The 13,407-nt window shown below is 42.0% G+C and overlaps 1 protein-coding gene across 4 annotated transcripts in view; it reads right to left on the bottom strand.

Moving 5' to 3' along the window:
* Nucleotides 1–5,933, bottom strand: part of HPS3 (HPS3 biogenesis of lysosomal organelles complex 2 subunit 1) — a 41,286-nt gene extending 35,353 nt beyond the window's left edge. For all 4 annotated transcript variants that reach the window (XM_061419106.1, XM_061419093.1, XM_061419100.1 and 1 more), the window contains exon 1: nt 5,591–5,933. In XM_061419106.1, the coding sequence (XP_061275090.1) occupies nt 5,591–5,807 (217 nt within the window). In that variant the 5' untranslated portion in view covers nt 5,808–5,933. The remainder of the gene's footprint in view (nt 1–5,590) is intronic.
* Nucleotides 5,934–13,407: the final 7,474 nt, after the last annotated feature.

Genomic DNA, 13,407 nt, shown 5'->3' on the forward strand with positions numbered 1-13,407 from the left:
GTACAATTCATGGCATTAGATACATTCACATTGTTATGCAGCCATTACCACCATCTTGAAAACTTTTTCATCTTCTCCCAAACTCTGAATCCACCAACAATAACTCTACATTCCCACCCTCTGTACATGTATGTCTTTTACTATTTACATAATACAATAAAGCATCAATGCTGAAGAGCATGGGTTATGTGCAAATACATAAATATGAACTATTTGTACACATCTGCAGATCTAACTCAGAACTCAGGTACATAAAATTGAAAGCAAAACTAATTGTGTGTAGAGTAAAAGTGAAAACCAGGACTGAACATCAGAACATCAGAAGTAGTGCCTTGTGAACACAGACTTGGGCGACCACCATTCCACTTCTGTCTCCATGAATTTGACTATTCTAAGGTACCTCCTAAGTAGAATCACACAATATTTGTCCTTTTGTGTCAGGTTTATTTCACTTAGTGTAATGTCTTCAAAGTTCATTTGTATTGTACACATATCAGAATTTCATCCCTTTTTAAGGCTGTATGGATACACTGCATTTTGTTTATCTGTCGATGAATACTTGGGCTGCTTCCACCTCTTGGCTCTGAAAAATGCTATGTATACTGGTGTACAAATGTGTGCACAAGCCCCTGCTTTCAGTTAATCTGTGTATATACCCAAAAGTGAAATTCCTGGAGAAGTATACAGTACCAGTATTCTGGCCTTGAGAATTCCATGGACCAAGGAGCCTGGCAGGCTATAGGCCGTGGGGTTGCCAAGAGTCCGACACAACTGAGTGACTTTCACATGTGGAAATTCTATGAATTTTTTCAGGAACCATCATACTGTTTTCTACAGCAGCTCTATCATTTTACTCTCTCACCAGGAATGTACAAAGGTTCCAATTTCTCCACATCCTCATCAACACTTATTATTTCTATTTGTTTTGATAATGACCATTGTAATGGGTATGAAATGGTATCTCTTCATGGTTTTGATTTGCATTTCCATGATGATTAGTGATGTTGAGCATCTTGTCCTGTGCTTGTTGGCAACTTAGATAAGTATCTATTCAAACTCTTTGCCAATTTTCAAATTGGGTTGTTTGTTGTTTGCTGAGTTATGAGAGTTCTTCTGAATACTAATCCCTTATTGGGTATAAGCTTTGCAAATATGTTCTGCCTTTTCTGCAGACTGCTTTTTCAAATCAGTTCATAGTGTCCTTTGATGCACAAAATTTTTTAATTTTGATGACAGCCAAATTTTCCATTTTTTCTTTGTTGTCAGTGCTTTGGTGTCATATTTAAGTTACTAGTTACTTAATGAACTCTAAAACTAAGAATATTTGTTTAGTTATAATAAAACGTTTTATACACTTTATTTTATTTTAGAAAAATATGTGTTTTTCATACATCTACAAATATATGCCTATTACTGGTAAAGTCTATATAATCAACATTTTATATGTAATTTGCAAACTATAGATAGTACCTATGCTGGAGAAGGCAATGGCACCCCACTCCAGTACTCTTGCCTGGAAAATCTCATGGACGGAGGAGCCTGGTAAGCTGCAGTCCATGGGTTCGCTAAGAGTCGGACACGACTGAGCGACTCCACTTTCACTTTTCACTTCCATGCATTGGAGAAGGAAATGGCAACCCACTCCAGTGTTCTTGCCTAGAGAATCCTGGGGACAGGGGAGCCTGGTGGGCTGCAGTCTCTGGGGTCGCACAGAGTCGGACACAACTGAAGCAAATTAGCAGCAGCAGCAGCAGCATGCTATCTTATGTTTTCAAATTAATAACTTGTTTTATAAACAATGAACTAGAACTTGCTAAGTGTGTCTTCCTGATAAGCCTTATAAACAGACCTTTAGAGTTTTCTCAGTTAATCCTCACAACCCTTCAAGGCAAAATCCACTTCTCCATTTTATAGATCAGGAACCTGAGACTCAAATAAGCTAAGTAAAGTAAAGTCACTCAGTTGTGTCTGACTCTTTGCGACCTCATGGACTATACAGTCCATGGAATTCTCCAGGCCAGAATACTGGAATGGGTAGCCTTCCCTTCCTCCAGGGGATCTTCCCAATGCAGGGATGGAACCCAGGTCTCCCATATTGCAGGCAGATTCTTTACTAGCTGAGCCACAGGGGAAGGCCTCAAATAAGCTAAGTATCTTGCTTAGGCAACACAGCCAACAAATGATGGCACTTGGGCATAAATCTGGATCTGGTTAGTTCCAAAGTCAATGGTCATTCCATGCATCTCTCAGAATGTTAGAAAGGAGATATAAGTCTAGAGGATTCTAGCCCTTCGTAAGAGAAAGGAATTAAACTTTTCAAAGCATTATGTGCTCAGGGCTTTATTTTACTTATTTTATGACAGCTTCTGTCTTTATTAAGTAAATTTAAAAACCAGTATTCTATTTATTCTCAAGCTGAGAGTGATGATTAAAAAAAAAAAAAGTAAACTTTTCCTTTTATGCTTCAAGATCATAACCCTGGTTAACACTAATCCGTAAACTAAAAGGCTGCACTCCTATGACAAAACAATTATCAGAAGGAAGAATAATATATGATGAATCAAAATATGTTTTATGACTTAAAAATTTGAGGGAGGGTAGGGCTTTGTTGTTCAGTCACTAAGTCCTGTCTGGTCCAACCCTTTGCGATCCCATGGACTATAGCATGCCAAGCTTCCCTGTCCTTCAGTATCTTCCAGAGTTTGCTCAAACTCATGTCCATGGAATCAGTGATGCTATCTAACCATCTCCATCCACAGTAGGGCCTGCTGCTACTGCTGCTGCTAAGTCGCTTCAGTCATGTCCGACTCTTAGTGACCCCATGGACTGCAGCCCACCAGGCTCCCCCGTCCCTGGGATTCTCCAGGCAAGAACACTGGAGTGGGTTGCCATTTCCTTCTCCAACAGTAGGGCCTAGGGGGAGATAATAGACATTCTTGGGGCTCTTTCATGCACTTGTGCTATGTGGTCTTGTTCTCTCTGCCCCACAGCTCCAGACATCCCATAAACAAGTGTCCAGCACCAGAAGTCCCTACACAGCACTCAACTCTGGCCACAGAGATCTTTCTTCCTTGAGAGCAATGAGTTTCCCAATCTCTTCTTTCTCCCTTCACACACAAAACCTAACATAATTTCAATTACTGATGATGATATTAGGGGCTCATCCTTCAAAATTTCAACCTACATTCTACCACCTCCAATCTTTATGAACGGAGCTTGGCATCCTGCTAATTAGAGACAAAAAGAAATTGAAAATGTTTTCTTCTTGTGTAAGAATCTGCAAAGCATTTATAGTGAATAGAAACTGCTGATCTAAGATTCACTTACTTTTTGATGGGGTGAGAGTAGGGGAGACACTGGGCTTAGAGCAAGAATCCCCAAGTCCAAGCCAGTGTTAGTGGGAGAAAAGAGGCCAAAAGGAAATAGCTGAGATGTGTAAGAGGAGTTATCAGCATATCAGCATATCTAGCAGTCCTCTACCTACATTTTGGAAGCTGCACCCAAGCATTAAGTTCAAGCTAAAGGAAAAAGCTGAGATATGTAAGAGGAGTTATCTGGATATCAGCATATCTAGCAGCCCTCTACCTACGATTTCGAAGAAGCTGCACCCAAGCATAAAGTTCAAGCTGAAAGTTACCCTTGAGCTATCTGACTTATGCTAACACCATACCACATGACTCCCGAACTTTTTTTTAAGACAGTCAACGGAATTACAAAAACATCTTTGTTAACTTCAAGGCATGAGTACCACCATGCTATTCACTGCCTACAGCAGTCAATATGGCTCTAGGTCAGTGATTCTCAATCCTGACTAAACAGGAGACTCACCCAATGCTGAGCCACACCCCAGGAAACTATTACCGTTTCTCTGAGGTCCAGTAATCTTTTTAAGGTACCCTAGGTGATTCTTAAACATCAGTAGAGGCATCAAAGGATTCTCCAGAATCACCACTACTGACAGGCAAGAAAGCTAGAGGTTTACACAGTGCCAGTCACTTACAATTCTACATTAAATGTCCATTTGGAAGAATGGGGCCAATCATGTAAACAGTGGTTATCTGTCCCCCACGAGCACACATACACATACTAATGTTGAAACTCGTGAGCTTGCCACTCAAATAGAGCTCCTGAAGGTAAAGAATTCATAGGTCTAAAAAGGAGGTGGGGAAAACTACTAATATTGTGAAATGATTAGAAGAGCAATATCATTAAAAATACCAAAATCAGAGCCTTCTGCTGACAGAGAATTTACAGATCTAATTAAGTGTTTTTCAAACTGGTCTGTAGACCCGAAGGCCCCTATTGATGTCTAAACTATTCAAAAAGAAAAACTAGTAACAATATAATAAGTTGCTCATAAAGGCATCCAAAGTTTGGAGCTAGCTGTTTTTATGTAAATAATGACAGTAAATAAAAGGACTTTTCATTTTTTCTAACATGTAGCTTTACTCGACAAAATGAACAGTCAGATACCGCGTATGGTAGCCCCGCAGTTTTTTTGCTGACCCACAAAATTCCAAGGTCTAGAAACCACAGATCTAGTTTTCCACTTTCTTTTTTTTTTTTTTTTTTTAAACACAAACAGAGACCCAAAAGTTTCTATAAACTCACACATAGTCAGTTGTGGACAGAGAATTTAGACAGAGCTCTACTATCCTCCAGGTTCATGCTCTTCACTTTATTAGTAAATACCTCAGTCACAGGCTTTTCCATCTTAAATACTGCAATTTACACCCCTATTGAAAAGCACAATTCAAATTTTAAGTGTATTATCAGAAGTTAAAAGAATCCTATGGTGAATTCTTCTGTAAACTGAAGTATCTATTTCTACCTATTTGCATCTTTTCCTGGGGGTGGAGGGGCTTGCTCTTGGCATGCAGGATCTTAGTTCCTCACCAGGGATCAATCCACGCCTTCTGCAGTGGAAGTGAAGAGTCTTAACCACTGGACCACCAGGAAAATCCCAAAGTACCTATTTTTAAATGTTGGATATTTCTAAAATAGGGATATGCCCACTCAGTATCCCCTCGGTACTGCTTCACATTTCTAGTGGGAAAGGAGTAGTGGATGCTACTTTTCTGGGGGGAAAGGGGCCTAAGACCCGAGTTCTACTTACACAGATTTAAAAATCAGCAGGTCATGGGAGCTTTCAAAAATCGACAGGAAATAGATAAAGGACTGGCCATGAGTTGGCATAATTGCTGAAGATGGGATTAACTGGGGGTTCAGGATACCATTCTCCCTACTTTTGTATGTACTTATTTTCTATAATAAAAGAATCTTACTTGGTTTCTTTCGGTTTCAAGTGTCTGAGTTGAGTGGAATCCAGTCACCCAACCAAGGGCCTTTCCAGAGAGGACACCAGAAGAGCAAAAAAACCCAGCATTCCCCCGGCCCACCAGAGGTCTGCTCTCACCTGTGGTTGCCAGGACAACTGCACAGCTCTCACCTTCCTTTAGCCGCCGGACTGGGCGAGACCATCCTACAAGCAGTAAGTCCTTCCCTACCCAGAGCTGCTGGCGTCACTCGGTCCTCTAAGAAAGAGGCCCCAACGAGGGGCCGAGGCGCCCCTTCCCCCGCCACTACTTACCGGCCTCACTGTAGGCTAGGCGCAGCACCCTGCCCAGCGTGGAGAAGACGCACCTCGGCTGGCACAGCTCCTGGCCGACCACGGTGAACGCCTCCACTTTGCAGCCAGCCGCCACGAATAGCGTATCGCGTCCCCCGCCGCAGAAGCGCTCGGGCTCCAGCTTGCAGGGCACCACCTGCTGCGAGCCAAACGGGTGCAGGTTGTATAACTGCACCATCCTGGCGACCGGCTGCGGGCCTCCCAGCGGTGCCCGCTCCGGCCAACCAGCCCCGTCGGGCACCGGGAGACCCCGCGCGGTCCGTAGAGACTGGACCACTTCCGCGAGCGATTGCACGGAGCCGAGTCACGTGAGCACCAGGCGGACCAGCCGGCGGCGCCGATTCTTAAAGAGGCAGCTACACCTTGAGGGTGGAGCCGGAGGTGAGGACGCGGCCGCGGCTCGCTGGACCTCGGACCGCGCCTCCACGCCCAAGAGTTAGCGGGCACGGGAACCAGTATGTCTTTCCCTGAATGTTTTCATGATACTGCTTTGGGCCAGGCGAGATGTTTAGGCCCTTGAAGCCGTTTAAACACTTGATCATCTGTTGTACCCTTTTCTACTTGCTGCAGCCTGTGAGCTTCTGGAGAACAGGGCTGCAAAAACTGAAGTGGAGGGCACACAGCTCAACTTCGGGCTAAACTGAAGAGTTGCTCAGAAGCACTGGTCATTTCAGAATGGTTTAGTTGGAAAGAGGAATTCCTAGAACGTGCTTGGCAAAATAAATAAATATTTGCTGAAGAAGCGTGGATATCATCTAATGAACTCCAAATATTTGAAAAAGATTAGTTTGAGCCCAAAGAATAGAAGGACTAAGGATGTAACCCACTGGTTCTCACTCCAGTGCGCCCAAGACTCGGTTCAGTTCAGTCACTCAGTCGAGTCTCACTCTTTGTGACCCCATGGACTGCACCACGCCAGGCCTCCCTGTCCTGGAGTTTACTCAAACTCATGTCCATTGAGTTGGTGATGCCATACAACCATCTCATCCTCTGTTGTCCCCTTCTCCTCCCGCCTCCAATCTTTCCCAGTACCAGGGTCTTTTCCAATGAATCAGTTCTTCACATCAGGTGGCCAAAGTATTGGCATTTCAGCTTCATCATCAGTCCTTCCAATGAATATTCAGGACTGATTTCCTTTAGGATGGACTGGTTGGATCTCTTTGCAGTCCAAGAGTCTTCTCCAACAGCACAGTTCAAAACCATCAATTCTTCAATGCTCAGCTTTCTTTATGGTCCAACTCTCACATCCATACATGAATACTGGAAAAACCATAGCTTTGACTAGATGGACCTTTGTCGGCAAAGTAATGTCTTTGCTTTTTAATATGCTATGTAGGTTGGTCATAACTTTTCTTCCAAGGAGAAAGTTTCTTTTGATTTCATGGCTGCAGCCACTATCTGCAGTAATCTTGGAGCACAAAAAAATAAAGTGTGTCACTGTTTCCATTGTTTCCCCATCTATTTGCCATGAAGTGATGGGACCAGATGCCAAATCTTAGTTTTCTAAATGTTGAGTTTTAAGCCAGCCTTCTCACGCTCCTCTTTCACTTTCATCAAGAGGCTCTTTAGTTCTTTGCTTTTTGCCAGAAGGGTGGTGTCATCTGCATATCTGAGGTTATTGATATTTCTCCTGGCAATCTTGATTCCAGCTTGTGCTTCATTCAGCCCAGCATTTCGCATGATATACTCTGCATATAAGTTAAATAAGCAGGGTGACAATATGTAGCAGCCTTGATGTACTCCTTACCCTATTTGGAACCAGTCTGTTGTTCCATGTCCAGTTCTAACTGTTGCTTCCTGACCTGCATACAGATTTTTCAAGAGGCAGGTCAGGTGGTCTGGTATTCCCATCTCTTGAAGAATTTTCCACAGTTTGTTGTGATCCATGCAATCGAAGGCTTTGGCATAGTCAATAAAGCAGAAGTAGATGTTTTTGTGGAACTCTTACTTTTCAATGATCCAACAGATGTTGGCAATTTGATCTCTGGTTCCTCTGCCTTTTCTAAAACCAGCTTGAACATCTGGAAGGTCACAGTTCACAAACTGTTGAAACCTGGCTTGGAGAATTTTGAGCATTACTTTACTAGTATGTGAGATGAGTGCGATTGTGTGGTACTTTGAACATTCTTTGGCATTTCCTTTCTTTGGGATTAGAATGAAAACTGACCTTTTCCAGTCCTGTGGCCACTGCTGAGTTTTCCAAATTTGTTGGCGTATTGAGTGCAGCACTTTCACAGCATCATCTTTTAGGATTTGAAATAGCTCAACTGGAATTCCATCACCTCCACTAGCTTTGTTTGTAGTGATGCTTCCTAAGGCCCACTCGACTTTGCACTCCAAGATGTCTGGCTCTAGGTGAGTGATCATACCATCGTGATTATCTGGGTTGTGAAGATCTTTTTTGTATAGTTCTGTTTATTCTATCTAATCCGTATTCTGTATCTATTCCTGACATCTCAGTGTGGAGCTCGTGGTTGCAAATTAAAAAAACAACATGATTTAGATTAAGCAGGTATTGGAGCTATTCTTTCCAATTCATCGGGGGTGGGGGGGAATCTAAGTATGGATTGAGGGATGTTGTCTTACTTTTGGCATGCAGGTACAGGACTGAAAAGAAAAAGCAAAATTTCCTTTTGTCACCCTCATGACCTTTTTTCTTCTAAGAATTTACAAATTAGGTGCAATTGGACTAAAATGAATTAAATCCTACCTCCATTTCCTAAATCCTCTTGATGAATAAAGTTGTCCTCAGTAATAAACTCTGCTTCACCCAACCACTAGGAACTCAGTGAAATAACAGTTCACCAAACTCAGTGAGACCAGGAAGTGAACAAGGAGGTTTGCTCTGGTCAGCCAATTAGGGCTGAAAACTCATGGAAGGCTCTTATAGAAAATAACCAGCCTAACACAGCCCACAACTCATTCTTTTGGATACAATACTCATGCATACTCCTTCACAAATATTTGTCTTATGATCCTCTTTTCATTTTCTCCTGTAAGGCTGAAAATGATAATTTTAGTGCTAAATTAAAATTTTGAGACTAAAATTACAATTTTATTGTCATTTCACCTACATTAAAATATTTACTTAGGGGAGGGGACATACGTATACTTATGGCTAATTCATGCTGATGTATGACAGAAACCAATACGATATTGTAAAGCAATTATCCTTCAGTTAAAAATAAATAAATGTTTATTAGGGGTAAAGAAATGTAATTTGCTCAAAGTCTGGAACTCCAGTCCCTTCCAGAGACAGCCACTTTTCCCTTACACCTGTGTCTGGCTCATCTAAGATTCTTAGAGATCAGACATGCTAACAAAGGGAAGGTGGCAGTGTGCCGGGTTCTACATTTGTCCATAGCTCTAAACAGGGGCTGCCTATTTGCCCTCCTGTAACAAATGCAGAGATAACAGTGGGCATGCCATCATGGCTAGGTTAGTCTGCTAGGGCAGTCATAACAGAATAACCACAGAATGAATGGCTTAAACAACAACAAAAATTTTTCACAATTCTGGAGGCCTGAAGTCCAAGATCAAGGTACCAGCATAAATGGGTGAGAGTCCTCTTCGGTTTGCAGACTGCTGTTTGCTCTGTACTCTCTAGCTGGAAAGGGCTAGGGAGCACTGTAGGATCTCTTTTGTAAGAGCACTAATCAGAACCTGCAACCCACTGTCCATAAATCTTGTCTGGAGAATTCCATGGACAGAGGAGCCTGGCAGGCTACAGTCGGTGGGGTTGTAAAGAGTCAGACAGGACTGAGCAACTAACAGCTTATAGGATTTCTGTATGTTGCTCAGCATCATTAATCTTTAGAGAAATACACAACAAAAGCACCATTAGAGACCATGATACATTTACTATAGACTAAAAAGATGAGGATATAGAGAAATTGGTGTGGGTGTCAAATGGTACAATAGCTTTTGAAACAGTTTGGCAGTCTCTTAGAAAGCTAAACGTGTACCTACCATATGATCCAACCGTTCTACTCCTAGGTTTTTACCCAAAAGGACTGAATGCACATATCCTTAAAATCACTTGTACACACATTTTCATACACAATTAACATTATATGTAATAGTAAAAACCTGAAAAAAAACAATTATCCATCTTCAGATAAATCAGTTCATTTCAGTTGCTCAGTTGTGTCTGACTCTTTGCGACCCCATGTACTGCAACACTCCAGGCTTCAACTCCCAAAGCTTGTTCAGACCCATGTCCATCAAGTAAATGATGCCATCCAATCATCTCATCCTCTGCCGTCCCCTTCTCCTCCTGCCTTCAGTCTTTCCCAGCATCAGAGGCTTTTCCAATGAGTTAGTTCATTGGATCAGGTGGCCATAGTTAAGTGTCAGCGTCAGTCCTCCTACTGAACATTCAGGACTAATCTCCTTTAGGATGGACTGGTTGGATTTCCTTGCTGTCTAAGGGACTCTCAAGAGTATTCTGCAACAACACAGTTCAAAAGCATCAATTCTTCAATGCTCAGCTTTCTTTATAGTTCAACTCTCACATCCGTACATGAATACTGGAAAAACCATAGCTTTGACTAGATTGGCCTTTGTCGGCAAAGTAACATCTCTGCTTTTTAATATGCTGTCTAGGTTGGTCATAACTTTTCTTCCAAGGAGCAAAAGCATCTTTTAATTTCATGGCTGCAGTCACCATCTGCAGTGATTTTTGAGGCCAAGAAAATAAAGCGTGTCACTGTTTCTATTGTTTCCCCATCTATTTGCCATGAAGTGATGGGACCAGATGCCATGATCTTAGTTTTCTGAATGTTGAGTTTTAAGCCAGCTTTTTCACTGTACTCTTTTACTTTCATCAAGAGGCTTTTTAGTTCCTCTTCACTTTCTGCCATAAGGATGGTGTCATCTGCATAACTGAGGTTATTGATATTTCTTCCGGCAATCTTGATTCCAGCTTGTGCTTCATCCAGCCCAGCATTTTGCATGATGTACTCTGCATATAAGTTAAATAAGCAGGGTGACAATATGTAGCCTTGACGCACTCCTTTCCCAACAAGGAGCTAGTCCGTGGTTCCATGTCCAGTTCTCAATGTTGCTTCTTGACCTGCATACATATTTCTCAGGAGTCAGGTCAGGTGGTCTGGTATTCCCACCTCTTGAAGAAGTTTCCAGTTTGTTGTGATCCACACAGTCAAAGGCTTTAGCATAGTCAATGAAGCAGAAGTAGATGTTTTTCTGGAATTCTTTTGCTTTTTTCGATGATCCAACAGATGTTGGCAACTTGATCTCTGGTTCCTCTCCCTTTTCTAAATCCAGCTTAAACATCTGGAAGTTCTCAGTTCATATACTATTACAGCCTAGCTTGGAGAATTTTGAGCATTACTTTGCTAGCATGTGAAAGGAGTACAATTGTGCGGTAGTTTGAACATTCTTTGCATTGCCTTTCTTTGGGATTGGAATGAAAACTGACCTTTTCCAGTCCTGTGGCCACTGCTGAGTTTTCCAAATTTCCTGGCATATTGAGTGCAGCACTTTCACAGCATCATCTTTTAATCTTTGAAATAGCTCAGCTGGAATTCCATCACCTTCTCTAGCTTAGTTCGCAGTGATGCTTCCTAAGACCCACTTGATTTCACACTCCAGAATGTCTGGCTAGGTGAGTGATCACACCATCGTGGTTATCCGAGTCATAAGTTCTTCTGTGTGTTCTTGCCACTTCTCCTTAATATCTTCTGCTTCTGTTAGGTCTGTACTGTTTCTGTCCTTTATTGTGCCCATCTTTGCATGAAATGTTCCCTTGGTAGCTCTAATTTTCTTGAAGAGATCTCTAGTCTTTCCCATTCTATTGCTTTCCTCTGTTTCTTTGCATTGATCACTTAGGAAGGCTTTATTATCTCTCCTTGCTATTTGGAGCTCTGCATTCAGTGGATATTTGGCAGTGTGCTTGGCATGTGGTAGATGTCTCGCACATTCCTTTATTCTATTACATGTTGGTGTCTTAACTGTTATTTCTGATATTTTTCTGTGACCAAGACTCTTTCCCCCGATTTAGGCAGCAGAAACCAGGGAATTATATACTGACTGCCCTCAGGGAAATAATGAGAGAAGAACCAGAGAATCTAATTCATATCTTTTAAGTTTTAAAATTGTGGATGGATTTGTAGTACAAAAGGATGTGGGAAATTATGCCATCAGGTGGGACCAGTTGCCTCCCAAACCACTCTGACTGTTCAAAGTGTGCTAAACTGAGGTGAGAGAGAGGGTTTGAAGGGAAAAAGGAGTTAAAACCATGTATGTGTCCCTTTGAAGGGATACTGGCTCTACTCAAACCCACCTTCTACAGCATCACACAAGAGGGGCGCAGGAAAGGATGAAATAACAAAAATCTGAAACTCAAAGAATCTAAGAGCTAAGGAGTAGAAAACAACAACAAAATAAAGAGGTGGCAGGCAGAGATGCCAAAGGCCCTGCAGAAGTGGTTCTGAGGTGAGGATAGACAGACAATGGGATCTGAGCAGCCTCATGCCTCCATGTGTACCCCATGCCACCAAGGATAGTGGGGAGGTGATGGGGGCCATACTCAGCCCCTCTGGTTTCCCACAGTCCTGGACTGGAGGGAAAGGAAATAAGGATGGAAACAGCATCAGAAAAACCTCACAGCCACAAGGAGAGGAACTGACTGCGGAAAATCAATGGGGGAAAACAAACATCTTAGTAGATGGCAGCCTGAAGACTATATAGGGTAACTTTTCTTCTCTATGGGTTTGCTGAATGCAAGAGCAGTAATCTCAGCTGAAACCTTAGGACATGTATTATCTTAATAGAACCTTTGCTATTATTAGGAATTTTAGAAGCCTCAAGCAGGAGTGAGTTTCAGCTGTAGAGATCTTGGAAGATTGCTAGGGACTCACCAGGCATTCTTTGCCTCCACTGATGATCTGGCACTTAGACACCAGAATGGGCAAAGCTAGGGCATTCAGAGGTTGGCACCTGGACAATAAGGTGACATAAGATATTAATCTCTTACTCAAGTAAGTCTTACTACTCTTAGTGTTTAGATCAGCTTGATGGCTTCTACAGAAATGGAGAGTTGCTCTCAAAAATCACACCATGCCCAATTCACTGTTTTATATATAATAATGTATATCTATTAAGGGGCTTTCTGGTGGCTCAGATGGTAAAGAATCAGCCTGCAATGCAGGACACCCAGGTTTTATTCCTGGGTCAGGAAGATCCCCTGGAAAAAGGAATGGCAACCCACTCCAGTATTCTTGCCTGGAGAATTCCATGGACAGAGGAGCCTGGCAGGCTACAGTCCATGGGGTCACAAAGAGTCAGATATGACTGAGCAACTTTCACAACAACAACAAATCTATTAATCCTCAATTCCAAACGTGTCCCTCTCCCTTTTTGTCCTTTGGTAACCATAAGTTTGTTTTCTATGTCAGTATGTCTATTTCTGTTTTATAAGTAAATTCATTTGTATCATATTTTAGATTCCACATATAAGTGATCTCATATGATATTTGTCTTTCTCTTATTTACTTAGTATGATAATCTCCAGGTCCATCCACATTTCTGCAAATGGCATTATTTCATTCCTTTTTATGGCTGAGTAATATTTCACTGCACACTCACATAGGCAACACACACACACATACTGCATCTTCTTTATTCATCCATTTGTTGATGGACATTTAGCTTGCTTCCGTGTCCTGACTTTTATAAATAGTGCTGCTGCAAACATTGGGATGCATGTATCTTTGGAATTACAGTTTTCATATTTTCTGGATATATGCCCAGGAGCG

This window comes from Bos javanicus, chromosome 1 (assembly GCF_032452875.1).
Source record: "Bos javanicus breed banteng chromosome 1, ARS-OSU_banteng_1.0, whole genome shotgun sequence".
Lineage (NCBI taxonomy): Eukaryota > Metazoa > Chordata > Mammalia > Artiodactyla > Bovidae > Bos > Bos javanicus.